At 40.7% G+C, this 16,500-nt stretch overlaps 1 protein-coding gene across 2 annotated transcripts in view; it reads left to right on the forward strand.

The window, feature by feature from the left end:
- Secisbp2l (SECIS binding protein 2-like) overlaps nucleotides 1-16,500 on the forward strand; it is a 47,581-nt gene that overhangs the window by 1,057 nt on the left and 30,024 nt on the right. For both annotated transcript variants that reach the window (XM_013010156.1, XM_013010157.1), the window contains exons 2-4: nucleotides 9,466-9,644; nucleotides 11,748-12,072; nucleotides 15,198-15,333. In XM_013010156.1, coding sequence (XP_012865610.1) covers nucleotides 9,466-9,644; nucleotides 11,748-12,072; nucleotides 15,198-15,333 — 640 coding nt within the window. The remainder of the gene's footprint in view (nucleotides 1-9,465; nucleotides 9,645-11,747; nucleotides 12,073-15,197; nucleotides 15,334-16,500) is intronic.

Here is a 16,500-nt window from a genome sequence, read left to right on the forward strand (position 1 = left end):
CCCCCCCATTCCTTCCAGGACTCCCCATCTTCCCCCCATTCCTTCCAAGACTCTCCCCATCTCCCCCCTCCACTCTACAGTTCCTCCCCCCCCCTTCCCCTTCCAAGACTCTCCTCCCCCCCCCATTCCTTCCAGGACTCCCCATCTTCCCCCCATTCCTTCCAAGACTCTCCCCATCTCCCCCCTCCACTCTACAGTTCCTCCCCCCCCCTTCCCTTCAGTTCTGGAATGTCGATTTTTGTTTTTGTTTTTGTCAAGATGGCAAAAGGCTTTCAAAGATGGGAGCGTCCCGGGTTGTCGCGGTCTTAAGGGTTCAGTTGAGCAAAAGCAATGTCTTTGTGTTGTTGTTGTTGTTTGTTTGTTTGATTTGGGCCCGGTCCCGGGGCTTGAACTCAGGGCCTGGGCGCTGTCCCTGAGCTTTTGTGCGCACTCCTCCGCTTGAGCCACAGCCCTCCCTCCTCCGGCTCTTTCGGGTGATTCACTGAGGTAACCCCACGTCTCCACGGACTTGCCGGGCTTGGAACACTCAAGTCCTCCGGTCTCAGCCTCCCGAGTAGCTAGGATTACAGGCGAGAGCCACCGGCGCCTGACTTTGTTTATTGGTTTTGTTTTGTTTTTTGAAATGCCCCAGGGAAGGGTTCTTTTTTTAAAGAAAGGATCTTCCCGGTTTCCCCCTGGCCTGGCCTGTCTTCCAGACACTTTGCAGAAATTGTAATCAGCATTTGTTTTGTTGTTTTGTTTTGTTTTGGGTTGCTGCTTTTTTTTTTTTAAGATGGAGATTACATTTTTAAGGAGCTTGAGTTGGTTTCCAGCCGCATTAGTGTTCTGTTTGGTTTTGAATTGTGTTAAATTCTTGATTATCCATGGTGCGGGGAGGTAGGAATAATGGCAGTGGAAAAAATAATGTAGAATCATAGTCTGTACTCCGCCCCCCCCCCCAAATGTTCTCCAGCGTTTAGGTCACTGGGAAACGAATTGATTTGATGAAATCTTAAATTGGGATTACTCTCTATTCTCCATTCCCAAGGCCATCCTTGTCCCAAGAATGAGTTAGGCAAATAGGTGAAAAGAAGAAAAAAAAATACTTTCACTGTTAATTTTACAAATGGCTAATCAGCATCTGAATAAAGACACCAGATTTCCCAAATTCCCATTTCTGCATCTAGACGTAGGTAAAACCACTTTTGATTTGGAAATCAGACTCTTAGCCATCAAAGCACAGCTTCCTACTTGTGTATCTATTTTTTTTACACAAGCCTTCCCCCCTCCCCTACTCTTCCCCCCTTCTCCACCTCCCCCTCCTCCCCTTCCTCCTCCTCTTCTCCTCCTCTTCCTTCTTCTCCTTCCTTCAAAAAGCAAAACAGAACACCCAAACCCTTTATGTGAATATAGCTTTGAAAACACAAATGGGTTTTAATGAACAACACATGAATTACCAAAGCAAAAGTGATAATGAAGCCTCCTGGACTTTACCAGAGAATTCTATATACAGTCTCTATTCAGTTTAAGAATTTTTATTTTGAAGATATTTGTCAAAAATACTCCAGAGGCTGGGAAGGTGGCTCAGTGGTAGAGCACTTGCCTTGCATGCCTGAGGCCCTGGGTTTGATTCCTCAGCACCACATATGCAAAAAAGAAAAAAAAAAAGCCAGAAGTGGCGCTTTGGCTCAAGTGCTAGAGTGCTAGCCTTGAGCTGAAGAGCTCAGGGACAGAGCCCAGGCTCAGAGTTCAGGCCCCATGACCGGACCCAAAAAAACTCCAGATTTCAAAGCTTGACAAACAAATAGGAAATTTACTTGAATTAGTTCCTTGTGTGTCACTAATGAAAGGGTTGGACATCCAACTGTAACCAATAATGCTACCATATGTATACTTAGGGTTACTTTCATCCTAGAGGAAACATAATTAATTAGATGGTGCCTTTTGGCATAGCAGTTTTTGTGTGATTATTTTAAGAGCAAGTTTCAGCAAATTATTTAGACAGTTTTTCTCTTTTATCCCACATCCCACATTTAAGAGCTAGAGAAAGTCCATGGAGAAAGACTTTATACTGGAAGGTTTTTGTTTTGTTTTGTTTTGTTTTTCCTTCCAAGACCTTTTACTTCATCCCCAGACTGACTCTAAATGGGAGAATAATTTGGAACTTCCCTTCATTCCTGTGTTCTCAGAAAAACAGATCTAGAAAAATAGTGCGTCTGCCTCGTTATTGCATTAGGCAGCTAATTCAGGGATCTGTGGTTGGCCTGGAAAGAGTACACTGGAAGAAGTGTGCTACATTTTATGTATGCAAGATGCCATTATTCTCATCGTTTTTTTTCCTTTTTCTTTTTTGTGGGGTCAGGTTTGAACTCAGGGTCTTAAATGAACTGTAGCTCTTGAGCTACACCCCTTGCCCTTTTTTTGCTTTAGTTATTTTTGGGAGAGGATCTCACAGTTTTGGCCTCCCCCCCCCCCTCCGCTGGCCTAGGACATTAATTCTTCTACTGATTGCCTGGGATTACAGACATGCACTGGCTCTTACCTCTTGGCTGGGGTTCGTTCTTTCTTTCTTTCTTCCTTTCGTTCCTTCCGTCTTTCCCTCGTTCTTTCTTTCCCTCGCTTTCTTTCTTTCCTTCTTTCCTTTCTTTCTCTCTTCCTTCCTTCCTTCCTTCCTTTCTTCCATGTTTATTTGGAATAACATTACAACTAGAAGTTGCTTCTGATACAGTGGTTTACCATCTTTTTTTTTTTAAAAAAAAAAACAGCAGTATCTATTTTTTGTAGAAATCCAATAATGTAGGTAAAAGTATTTCTTTTTCTTTTTCTTGGGTCCAGTCATGGGGCCTGAGCTCTGGGCCTGGGCACTGTCCCTCAGCTCTTCAGCTCAAGGCTAGCACTCTACCACTTGAGCCACAGCGCCACTTCTGGCTTTTTTCCCCCCTGCTTATGTGGTGCTGAGGAATCGAACCCAGGGCCTCAGGCATGCAAGGCAAGTGCTCTACCACTGAGCCACCTTCCTAGCCCCAGAAAAAGTATTTCTAAGGGAACTTTAGCATCAAGCAAGGAGAGAGGAGGGGTGGCCTCAACTTGCTTTCATCCCTACCATGGCTTGGCGTTCATCATTTCAAAAGGGCCAAGAACTACTAACAGTAGGATAAGGGCCTAGGATCTCTCAGATTTGTGGGATTCTTGATTCTTTCCATTCTACTATATAGTAATGTGATGGCTTTTTAGGTTATTTGGAATATGCTTTTATATTTTTACTACTGAGATGAATTGATAGGTAAAGAGCATTAAAAAGTATATACAGTATGTTCTGAATTCCCATTTTTCCTCAATAAATTTTTTTCTCTTTAAACCTATGTTGGCTTATACTCAAAATTTCTGAAAATGCTTACGGTGTTAAGTGCTATAGTGGTTCTCATAAGCTTATTCACATGAGCTTGGTTATATATGTTGATCAATATCATAAGAAGTCACTGGGATGGGAATAAAATGGTGGATGAATAATGATAATTGCAGTAGTAACTATGCAAGATGCTAAGGGTAGAGGAGAATCTCAGAAGTATTCTCTTTCATCAAGACTTAAAACTGTTACCTTAATTTTAATTTTGAGCTAGATGTTCTGAAAACAGGTATATTTTCTTTTTCTTTAAAAAAATGTTATAAAGGGGGGCTGGGAAGGTGGCTCAGCCGTAGAGTGCTTGCCTTGCATGCCTGAGGCCCTGGGTTCAATTCCTCAGCACCACATAAGCAAAAAGAAAAAAGCCGGAAGTGGCACTGTGGCCCAAGTGGTAGAGCGCTCGCCTTGAGCTGAAGAGCTGAGGGACAGCGCCCAGGCCCAGAGTTCAGGCCCCACAACCGGAAAAAAAAAATAAAATAAAATAAAGAAAAAAGAATGTTATAAAGGGGAAAAGAATGTAAAGGATAAATTGGGATTTATTTTATTTATAATGTTTTAGTGTTTCTATTTTTAGGTTATTTAAAAGTTCCGTTATTTTAAAATAATGGGGTTATAACACTCAAGCTTCACAGGTATGTAGTATAATAATTCAAATATTGGCTTAATTTTTAGGACTTTAACATGAGTTTGTTTTTTTAGAGTTTATAAATTTCTTGTTTTTAACATCTTTAATTTTTTTTTTTTTGGTGCCAGTCCTAGGCTTGAGCTCACAGCCTGGGTGCAGTCCTTGATTTTTTGTGCTCTACCATTTTGAGTTGCAGCTCTATTTTTGACTTTTTTGGGGGTAGTTAATTGGAGGTATAAGCCTCCCAGTCTTTTCTGCCAATTCTGGCTTTTAACTGTGATTCTCAGACCTCAGCCTCCTGAGTAGCAAGGATTTACAGGTGTGAGCCACCATTGCCTGGCTAATATCTTTAAATGTTAGCAAAACAAATGTGTATTGAATATATGTGATTTCATGTAAGGTTGTTCACTAATAAGAAAGCAAAATTAAAGGGTAAACAAAGGAGGAGGCTGCAATGCTTGATAAGAAATGTATGCATTATCCTGCCCATGTAATTGTAACCCCTCTGTACAGTATGTTCACAAAAAAAATAAATAAATAAAAAATAGAATAAAAAAAACAAAAAAATGCTTATTGAAATGAAAAAAAAAGAAAGCAAAATTATTTGGCTTGTAACTTTTTCTTTTCAAGTAGTTTGTAAAGTTCAAATAATATTGGCACTGCAAACTAAATGCATAGTCAATTCTCCATATGCTCATGGAGAGAAAATAACATGTGGAAATTTAAAAAGACATTTTCAAGATTTTAGGTTAAAGAGAAAATAAGAAAAACAGAATGTGGGATATATAAAATATTTATAAGATATCGTAGAATATAAAATACCATATGAAAAGCTACAAGATAAGGCTGAAGCTATACTCTTGAGGCAAATGCATGTCATAAGTGCTTTAGTTATCAAACAGCTTAAAAGGAAAATAAAATGACACATCCAAGACAAGAAATGAGGTACCAGGGGGAAGGAGAAACTCCATCAAAGCAAGAAGAAAAAAAATAATCATTGTAAGAACTGATATTAATGAATTAGATCACCTCAAGACGAAGTCTAGAAAGCTGGTTTTTAGGAGAGTACCATCAGATTTTAACAGGATTAGATTTGGCATCGCAGAAAAAGTGCAGAACTATGGATAGGGAAGCAAGTGGGCAGACTGTGTGAAATGCCTTGATTTTTTTTTTCCTTTTTTTTTTCCTGGGTGTTTTCAGAAGTCTTGCAAAACTTGTAACCAGTACAGTTCTTTTTGGTATGTAAACCATAAGTACAGCCAGCAGGGATCTTCAGCAGTCATCGTGTGTTTTCTGTTTCAGAAGGCATTTGTTTTACCTGTGGCCAGGGGATGTAAAATATCTTGACATTTTTCCTTACCACAGACTATAGAGGGCCTTCAGGATTCTGTGTTCTCTGTGGGTGTATGGTACATACTCAGAAGTTGCACTGTGGGAGAATGTCTCATTATGTTCTGCTTCAGTTTTTATCTTAAGTGGGTGTCATTTTTCTGTTGCTTAATCTGGGACAATTATTTGCATTCTCCTGGAGGCTCTTTTTCTGACTTGAGTGCATTCTCTGCTGGTGTGTGCTTCCCAGGAATGGTTTGCCCATTTCCCGAAGCTGCTCTGGTACAGGGCCTTTCCAGAACACTGCTCCATGGGCATTTGTGGAACTCTATAGAACCCCTGACCAGCATGCACTTGTGTAATAAACTCTTTAAGCAAGATTAAAAAAAAAAATCATGTTCTGATAACTGTTGTCTTTCTGGACTATTAAAAGACATTTTATCTATTGGCATTTGTATTTATTTATTTGCCCAGTCCTGGGGCTTGAACTCAGGGCCTGGGCACTGTCCCTGAGCTTTCTTTTGGTCAAGACCAGCTCTCTACCACTTGAGCCACAGCACCACTTTTGGCTTTTTCTGTTTATGTGGTATTGACGATTCAAACCCAGGGTGCCTGCTAGGCAAGCACTCTACACTAATCCACATCCCAGCCTCTGGTATTTGCTTTTCTTTTTTTTTTTGGCCAGTCCTGGGGCTTGGCCTTCTGGCCTGGGCACTGCCCCTGAACTTTCTTTTGGTCAGGGCTAATACTCTACCACTTGAGCCACAGAGCAACTTCTGGCTTTTTCTGTTTATATGGTACTGAGGAATCAAACCCAGGGCTTCATGCATGCTAGGTAAGCACTCTACCACTGAGCCACATTCCCAGCCCCTGGATATTTGCTTTAATATATACAAAATTAAAAATGAGTGGAAATCCTTGAGTGCTTTTTTTTTCCAAACAGATTTCTGCAATTGTTATGACTTTTCCTTAATTTGGGAAATTTAGAAATAATTTCTGAAAGATAGTCACTATTACAGTGTAGATAGTTGGAGATTTTTTTGGAACAGGTAATAGTACAAGAATGAGTGGACCGTGTTTTGTGTGCTAAGTTTGGACATATTCCATGTTTCCATTCCTTAAGGAGACAACTCCCTGCCATAAAATTTCTGGTCTTTAAAAAAAAAAATCAATAAAGTAGATCATGACAAAGAGTATAAAGTAAAACATGGAAATTCCTATGAGAGTAATACTGTATAAATAATTCAATTTTTAAATTTTTATTTATACATATATTTTTTTGTCAGTCGTGGGGCTTGAACTGTGGGCTTGGGTGCTGTCCCTCAGCTCTTCAGCTCAAGGCTAGTGCTGTACCTCTTGAGCCACAGTGCCACTTCCGGTTTTCTGGTGGTTTATTGGAGATAAGAGTCTTATGGACTTAGCTTCCTGTGTTGGCTTTGAACCGCGATTCTCAGATCTCAGTCTCATGAGTAGCTAGAATTACAGGTTTGAGCCACCAGTGTCCAGCAATTACTTTAATTTTGAAAAAATATTTTATTATGCAAGCCATTTTCCTTTGATTTCTACGTTAATATTAAAATGGCTCTAGAAGCTATTGTTTACCTAATATCATAAGTTTTATTAGGTGGAACTTTAAGAAGTGTTTGGAGTCTTATCAATGTCTTTTGGACTGAGAGTAACCAGTATGTATATTTGCTATGTGGTAGATTCAGCAGGCCTCAATCACAATAAAGAACTTGAAGCCATACAGAACAGTAACTGTTGGAGAAAGTTTGTCAGTCTGTTCCTGCTAGTGACATCTTCTGTCTGTGCAGCTGTTGACTAATGTAGCTTCTCTTTATATGCTTAAAAACAAAGGCTCACTTTAGTGATTGGGAGTTTTATTGTGGAACTTTGCTCTTTAGAATTGCACTGAGAAAACTAATGCACACTTTTCAAGATCTGTGCTGCATATACATATCAACATGAATTGTAAATTACTTATGACATCTTTGAACAAATAGGTTGCCTGAGTTCATCTAAATTTTTTTTATTAGTATGAGCGAAACTGGACATAAAAACTTGGTGCAGCTTTTTTTTATCAGTCATGGGGCTTGAACTCAGGGCCTGGGCAGTGTAGTGTCCTTGAGCTCTTCTGCTCAAAGCTAGCACTCTACCACTTGAGCCACAATGCCATTTCCAATTTTCTGGTGGTTAATTGGAGATAAGAGTCTCACACACTTTCCTGCCTGGGCTGGCTTTGAACCATGATCCTCAGATCTCAGCCTCCTAAGTGGCTAGGATTATAGGTGTGAGCTACCAGTACCCGCCTTCCCTGAGCTCTTTTTTTGTTCAAGGCTAGGCCTAGCTTTACCACTTTGAGCCACAGGGCCACTTCCAGTTTTCTGGTGGTTTATTGGAGATAGATGTCCCAGCTTTTCCTGCCTGGACTGGCTTTGAACCATGATCCTCAGCTCTCCATGTGGTAGTTAATTGGAGATCAGTATCACCGGCTTTCCTGCCTGGGCTGGCTTTGAACCATAATCCTTAGATTTCAGCATCCTGAGTAACTAGGATTATAGGCATGAGCCACTGACGTCTGACAGGACAGAAATTTATCAGACACTTCAGAAGCTACCCAGGTGCCTCTAAGAAATTCCTATTCTAGTGTTCATGCATCTTTTTTTTTCTTTTTTTTATTGTGAAAATACTGTATGGAGGAGTTAAAATTACATGGGCAAGATAATGAGTACATTTCTTATCAAGCATTGTAGCCTCCTCCTTTGTTTCCCCTTCCCATCCCTTCCCATCCTCCCCCGCCACCTCAATCCTCCCCGCCCCTCCTCCCCCCCAGGAAAGTTGTAAAGTTTGTTTTCGACATAATGACTTGTACATCTCATTGTTGCAATGGGTCCACCTGTATTACTATTTAAACGATTTGTGTGTTCATGGGTCTTATGTACTTACAGTTGTATCTGTCAATACTGTAGTCTGTTGAGTATGTATAGATTTATTGTTGTAAGAAGAGATTCAGAACCAGCCCTTCTTCCCCCCCAAAAAAGAAAGTAAAGATACAAAGAAACGGGCTGGGAAGGTGGCTCAGTGGTAGAGCGCTTGCCTTGCATGCTTGAGGCCCTAGGTTCGATTCCTCAGCACCACATAAGCAAAAAAGAAAAAAGCCGGAAGTGGCGCTGTGACTCAAGTGGTAGAGCACTAGCCTTGAGCTGAAGAGCTGAGGAACAGCGCCCAGGCCCAGAGTTCAGGCCCGGACCCAAAAAAAAAGAAACAAAGAAACCTAGAGTTCATTTTTGTGAGTTATTTTAGTTTGCTCAGGTGTCTGCTGGGCATCTGAAGTTCTCATTTTTTTCCTCCAGTTTTAACTGTGAACCAGAATTTTCTCCCCTTATGTTCAGTATACTTTGTTTCTTCTTAGACTTTTCCTTCCTTCTGATTTAACAATGCTAATCTAATTTCCTGAAAATGACAAAAATGGACTATTTTTTAAACTATCTGAATAAATATAATTATTCAGAACTCTTTTTAATGATCTTTCCCATAACAGAATTAGTTAAAAGCATATTGTTTTGTGTGAAGAGTTGGCTTTCTTGCTACTGCTTTATTTTTAGTTGCTGAGGTATGACTTCCTTGTGCGCTTGATTGTTTTAACAGTTTTGATTATGTAAGGAAATATTTCATTGAAATGTCACCTTTAACAAGTTTTCTTATTTTATTAATGGCTTTGTCTAAGTAATTTCATTGGTTTTCACTTGTTTTACTTTATTCATTTTATTTATTTTTTTGCTGGTCCTGGGCTTGAATTATGAGCCTGGGAGCAGCTAGCGCCCTTTTCACTTGAGCCACTTCCATTTTTTTTTTTTCTTCTCTGATTAATTGGAGATGAGAATCTCATGGAGTTTCCTGCCCAGGCTGGGTTTGAACCGTGATCCTCAGATCTCAGCCTCCTAAGTAGCTAGGATTATAGGCATGAGCCACGTGTGCCTAGCTTGCAGGAATGTTTTAAGGGCACATTGCTGCTCCTTTTGGAAGTTTTCTCAATACTGGGACCGAACTACTGTTTGTAAAGATGATTGTCTGTTGTTATGCCTTTGTTTTGTTTGCTAATTAAATACATTTCATTTTCCCTTTGAAGAATGTTAAGCTTTCGGCTGAAGTAGAGCCATTTATTCCCCAGAAGAAGAATCCTGATACGTTTGTGATTCCTATGGCTCTCCCAAATGAGAATGGAAGTGTTTCTGGTGTAGAACCAACTCCAATTCCCAGCTACCTGATAACTTGCTATCCATTTGTTCAGGAAAACCAATCGAATAGGTAATTTCTTCATTATTTTCTTCATTGTCTATGTGTGAGGTGGGGGCTATGTAGAACTTGGCAAAGCACGCTTATTTTCTTTTTTAACATTAATCATTTATCTTTTTATTTGTTAAGAAGGGAGAATAAAACCAAATGATGTAGAAACTTGAAAATTTGTTAACTTGGATTATTTTCTTGGAGGAGATGTACTTTTAAAGACATGCAACTTTATTAAATCATTAAATTTATTTGAAAGAAATTAACCCAAAGGGAAAAGTGAAATGTTTAGGAACCCCCACCCCTTTTGAGATATGATTTTTAATATGCCAGACACTGTTTGGCATAAGACAATTTTAACTGAAACTTCCATGGTAGTCAGCATGTAGTGTTGTAGTCACAGAGGAACTTAGCAAAGTGCCTGCAGTTCAAACGGGTATATGACGAAGTTACCACAAGGTGGTAAATTGTGGTAATCATGTCATGATACCTTACTGGCCCTTCTGTAGACTGAATGATTGGCATTCATTGGTATAGTTCATTTCATTGCTTTTGTGGAAGTGCTTTCAGCCTTTACTAAGTTTTATCACTTACAGAAAAGAGTAGTCCTCTAGCATTTGTGAAACCCAGTGGGCCAAGTGGATGAGGCAGCTGGTGGCATGGTCTTGAAGAGTCAAGGCAGTTGATATTTCCAAATATCCATAAACCATTGTGGGATACCAGTGTACCAGCATGCAGAATTTGAGAAACTCTGAATGGATGCTTTATGAGGCCATTGAGCTGCACACTCACATACTGAATGCTAATAATCTGAGATTTTTAGGAATTTTCAAGGCTTTCAAATAGTAGAAATTATAGGAGATCCTTCTCAACTGAAGTTAGCATTGTATTAACAATCTGATAATTAAAAATTAATGTAGCTAGGCACTGGTTGGCTTACTCTTATAATTCTAGCTTCTCAAAAGGTTGAGATCTGAGGCTCACAGTTCAAAGCCAGCCTGCGTAGAAAAGTCCCCGTGAGATTCTAATCTCCAGTTAACCACTGAAAAATGGGAAGTGGCGCTGTGGCTCAAGTGGTAGAGTGCTAGCCTTGAGCACAAAGAACCTCAAGGACAGCCTCTAGGGCCTGAGCTCAAGCTCCACAACTGACAAAAATAATAATGTGTTAGATGATTAATAGGCTAAGTTCAATATTAGTTTTTCTTTTGGACAGAGTGGTCAAGTGTACAGTGTGAAAAGTTTGATTTCTTGCCTTATCAGATAGTCTTTGTGAATTCATGAGTAAGCCAGTTGTTAAATTTTTAAATATTTTTTTAGATTTTTTTTTTTGGTGAATATTTGTCCATTTTTCTCTGTCATCCCAGAAGCAACTGAGGAAAACCTCTAAGCTTCAACCCCTCTACACCCAGCGTCAACCTTTGATGAGAGGCTCCAGGGATGGGAAGAACCGTTGGTGTGCTCTGTAGGAGCTACATTAGAAGGAAGTATAGTGCTGAGGACAGGAATCAATAGAGACGCTTGCTCCTTGTCTTCTCCCTTGACTTGACACCTGCACCTCCCTCTGTTGCCTAGGAGAGAAGCCAGGAAAAGTGCAGCCCTTGACCAAGTAGATAGGGGAATATGGAAGAGGAAGCTTGGAGCCAACCTAAAGAGTGAGGGGTGGAGCAAATCACCCTGTGTAATGATCACCTTACACACTGCTCATCTTACTTTGCTTTCTGCAGAGGCTGTCAGAGCTATTAATATTGGATAGGAACTTTGGACTACCATGTTTGCAGACCCAGCCCCTAGTTGTTTTAACTTGTAGGCAGAAATATCTTGAAGAAGTTTGAAGACAGGGTTACAAAAAATGGTATGTGAGTTGACTTGCAGCTATGAGACTGGATGCTTTAATCCTGTCATTTAAATTGTTATCACTGATACATCATGATCTCTAGTTGTAGCAAAGAAATGTATAGGATGATGATGTTTGTCCCCTCTCCTAGAATTATTATGAAGCCACTGTTCTGCAATATTTTTAAACTGAAAAAGAGATAATAGATAAGAGATTTTTACTTTCGCATTATGTTTAGGCTTGTTAATATATTTGTTCTTTATTATTATTATTAATATTTGGTTTTTCAGACAATTTCCTTTATATAACAATGATCTACGGTGGCAACAACCCAACCCAAACCCTGCTGGACCATACCTTGCCTACCCCATCATATCTGCTCAGCCGCCTGTTTCTGCAGAGTATACTTATTACCAGCTGATGCCAGCACCCTGTGCCCAAGTTATGGGTTTCTATCATCCTTTTCCTACTCCATACTCTAGCACCTTTCAGGCTGCAAATACTGTCAATGCAGTAGCCACTGAATGCACCGAGCGTCCCAGTCAGCTTGGGCAGGTCTTCCCACTGTCCACTCATCGAACCAGAAACACTAACCGAGGACCAGTAGCACCAAAAGTAAGTGATTATCTTTGATATTTGTTAAGGCTAAGACTAATACAGTTTTCTGCTTGTATTAATGGGTCTTTACTTGCTGAATTTACTACATATTTTTCATTCACTGATTAAAAAAAAAAATCGGGCTGGGAAGGTGGCTCAGTGATAGAGCGCTTGCCTTGCATGCATGAGGCCCTGGGTTCGATTCCTCAGCACCACATAAGCAAAAAGAAAAAAAGCTGGAAGTGGCGCTGTGGCTCAAGTAGTAGAGCGCTAGCCTTGAGCTGAAGAGCTGATGGACAGCGCCCAGGCCCAGAGTTCAGGCCCCACAACTGGACCCCCCCCCAAAAAAAAAAAATCAAAGGCATATAGTTAAAACACTTCATTTTTCCTGTGATGTTACAATGCTTCCCTTACCTCAAGAGAATTTTACATCAACACAATGCATAATTATTTCCAAATTATTTCAATCTTGTGGTAAAAGTTGCATAGTGATAGCAGCATTGATAAGTGGATCCAGTGCTAGTGATGTTGAATGGCTAATGCACATCAAGAAATTCTAGTCCTCAGAAACCAGTGGAAGACATGGTAAAGAACATTTGTGATTCATTAGATCTACCCTTTAGAGTCACTATTCTAGTCTGTGAATTTTTAGTAGGAATAACACTGTCATTTAAGAAGTGCTTTATTGGGGAGGAGGGTTGAGTGGGGAGTGGGGGAGAGGATGGGATGGGAAGGGGAAACAAAGGAGGAGGCTACAATGCTTGATAAGAAATGTACTCATTATCTTGTCCATGTAATTGTAACCCTTCTGTACAGTATTTTCACAAAAAAAATAAAAAAAGAAGTGCTTTATTATTCATACTAATTTTATTTGTATTATCATTGTTTATGGGAACAAATATTCTCCTAGGGCTGAAGAAACTGGAGAGACAAAATTAAAAAAAACAACTTTTACTCAGGACCAGCCACTTGACTAAGTTAGTGAGGGAGGAAAAGAGGGAGAGAGGAAAGGAGAAAGAGAGCAAAGAGGCTGAAATCACAAGAGCTATTCTAAGTTGGTTTTCCATCGACACTAATGAGTTACCTCTTGCATTTTAAAAAATCTTCAGGCCGGGCGCTGGTGGCTCACGCCTGTAATCCTAGCTACTCAGGAGGCTGAGATCTGAGGATCGCGGTTCAAAGCCAGCCTGGGCAGGAGAGACCATGAGACTCCTATCTCCAATAAACCACCAGAAAACCGGAAGTGGCGCTGTAGCTCAAGTGGTAGAGCGCTCGCCTTGAGCTGAAGAGCTGAAGGACAGTGCCCAGGCCCAGAGTTCAAGCCCCACGACCAACAAAAAAAAAAAAAAAAAAAATCTTCAGTCAGGGGCTGGGAAGGTGGCTCAGTGGTAGAGTGCTTGCCTTGCATGCCTGAGGCCCTGGGTTTGATTCCTCAGCACCACATAAGCAAAAAGAAAAAAGCCGGAAGTGGCGCTGTGGCTCAAGTGGTAGAGTGCTAGCCTTGAGCTGAAGAGCTGAGGGACAGCGCCCAGGCCCAGAGTTCAGGCCCCACAACCGGACCCCCCAAAAAAAAAAATCTTCAGTCATGGGCTGGGAAGGTGGCTCAGTGGTAGAGCGCTTGTCTTGCATGCCTGAGTCCCTGGGTTTGATTCCCCAGCACCACATAAGCAAAAAGAAAAAAGCCGGAAGTGGTGCTGTGGCTCAAGTGGTAGAGCGCTCGCCTTGAGCTGAAGAGCTGAGGGACAGCGCCCAGGCCCAGAGTTCAGGCCCCACGACCGGACTCAAAAAAAAAAAAATCTTCAGTCACAATTTTTATTTCTTGAGGTTACCTTTTGTTTCTTCAAAGTCAATTTGTCTTAAAAAATGGACATATTCCTCATACACATGCCTTTGAAGAAAAAAAAAATTCAGGGAAGGATTAGTTTAAGAGGCAGAAGGGCGGTGCTGGGAAGGTGGCTCAGTGGTAGAGTGCTTGCCTTGCATGCCTGAGGCCCTGGGTTTGCTTCTTTGGCACCACATAAGCAGAAAAAAGACAGAAGTGGCGCTGTAGCTTAAGTGGTAGAGCCTTGAGCTGAAGAGCTGAGGGACAGCGCCCAGGCCCAGGCCCAGAGTTCAGCCCCCACAACTGACAAAAAAAAAAAAAGAGTCAGTAGGAATATGCATGTAGGTTTGTAGCCCATCATCATATACACATAACAAAGTGGCATAACCTCAGATTTGCCTGAATGATGTTCAAATCCCACCCTAATGATGCCGGTGAATGCTATGGCAGTCACAAAATGGAACCTATGTATTGGCTCTACTTTCTGTGGTGGTCAGCACACCTTTTCCTTGTCAGCCCTTCGAGCTGACAGAAGATATGTCTTATGACTGTCATCATCTTTCCCCAGATCCATTAGCCCAGCTTCTTCAGGGAAAAGTCTACCTCCTCCTAACAAAGTCAACCACAAGCAGCAGAGATTGATTTGAAAAGCTTTATGTTTTGTTTATGGAAACACTTTGGATCAAGGGAACTCCTTTTGGGACCTTTAAGAATGAAAAGAATTAAACATTGAAAATAAGATAGTATAATACAATTTCTTTTTTTTGGGGGGGGGCCCTGAACTCTGGGCCTGGGCACTGTCCCTCAGCTCAAGGCTAGTGCTCTACCACTGGAGCCACAGCGCCACTTCTGGCTTTTTCTGCTTATGTGGGGCTGAGGAATCGAACCCAGGGCCTCATGCATGCAAGGCAAGCACTCTACCACTGAGCCACCTTCCCAGGCCCCACCAGTGCTCATATTTTTAAATGAAAAGACAGATCAGCTCTTTAATATTTTCTTTTTGAACTCTGAAGAATTTTTTTGTCTGTATGTATTGTTATCATGCAGGTAAAATTTAGCATGAGATAGGGCCCCATGGTTAGTCTTACATTTCTATATATAAAATGTACAGCTTTTAATATGATTTGATTATACTCTTATTTTTAATAATTGAGAAAGTATTACAATTAAAAATGAGTTTATAGTTTAACAATTATAGTGTTAATGGTTATTTGAGAAAGCATGAGACTGTGTATAATGTGTCTTACACGTAGGCAAAGATTTTATAATGTTTAGTGCTTGAATAGATGTCTTCTTCTTCTTTTTTCTTAACTTAAATCAGCAACAACTTTCACAACAGCATATAAAGAGCAAAAGGCCACTGGTGAAAAATGTAGCTACTCAGAAAGAAACGAATGCAGCAGGACCTGATACCAGATCGAAAATTGTGCTTCTGGTTGATGCTTCACAGCAGACTGGTAAGGGAAGGATTCTATGTACTCATCACAGGCTTAGATAGATCTGTGCTGCTCATGCATGAATTCATGGCTGTGGTCTGGACTTTTCAGGGTTCTATACTTCATCCTTCCATTTGTCCTGCCACTTGGTCAAATGCCATCAGAAGCCTCACACAGTTCATGTTTTTGTTTTCTCTCAACTTGCTGACTTATTATATATACATTTGAACAAGGTTTAAGCTTTTCTTTTCCCCTGTAGGCATAGGTGGGATTTTGCATTTACTGTAGAAAGTTGAGTGATTGTTTCTGGTAGAACTATTGTTTTGTGTGCTGATCTTGGAGCTTGAACTCAGGACCTGGGTGCTATCTCTTGAGCTTTTGTGCTCAAGGCTAGTGCTCTGCCTTTTGAGTCATAGCTCCATTTCAGGCTTTTTGGTGTTTAATTCAGAATTTTTCTGCTCTGGCTGACTTCAAACTGCAATCCTCATAGCTCAGCCTCCTGTGTAGCTAGGATTACATGATTACACCAGTGCTCAGCTTAGAAATCAAAATGTTCTTTATAACAATATTAAACACTTTGCAAAACATCTTTAGAAGGAACTTAGCATATTTTCTGTACCATATTTACGAATAGATCTAGACCAACCTATCAGCAGTGATTATCTACATTGAAAAAAAGCAAATAAACTGGGAGCCAGTGGGTCTCACCTAAAATCCTAACTGCTTAGGAGGCTGAGATCAGAGGATCATGATTTAAGGCCCTCCCAGGCATACACCCAATAACGGGCTGGTAGTATGCTCCTGTCATCATAACTGTGTGAGAGACTGAGCTCATGAGCGTTGTGGTTCTAGGCCAGTGGGCAGAAAAGTCTGCAGGACTATCTCAGTGGAAGAAGCTGGGCAAAGTGGTGCATGCCTGTTATTGTAGTAAGGACTGTAAGCCTGAAATAGGAGGCATTAGCTGCCTGTACCATGAGGTACAGGCATGTGCTAGGGCAGTAAATGTCACCATATGTCAGAAATAATCAGTGCAACCAAAACACTATGGGCATGGCACAGCAGTAGAGTGCCACTTAGCAAGCGTAAGGCCCTTTGTTCAAACCCATGTCAGCCAAGAAAAAAACATAAATGTTTAAAACAAGGGCTATGACAACATTAAATAAGAAAAAAATTACCCTGACAATAAAT

Source organism: Dipodomys ordii, unplaced genomic scaffold (assembly GCF_000151885.1).
Source record: "Dipodomys ordii isolate 6190 unplaced genomic scaffold, Dord_2.0 Scaffold11, whole genome shotgun sequence".
Classification (NCBI taxonomy): Eukaryota; Metazoa; Chordata; class Mammalia; order Rodentia; family Heteromyidae; genus Dipodomys; species Dipodomys ordii.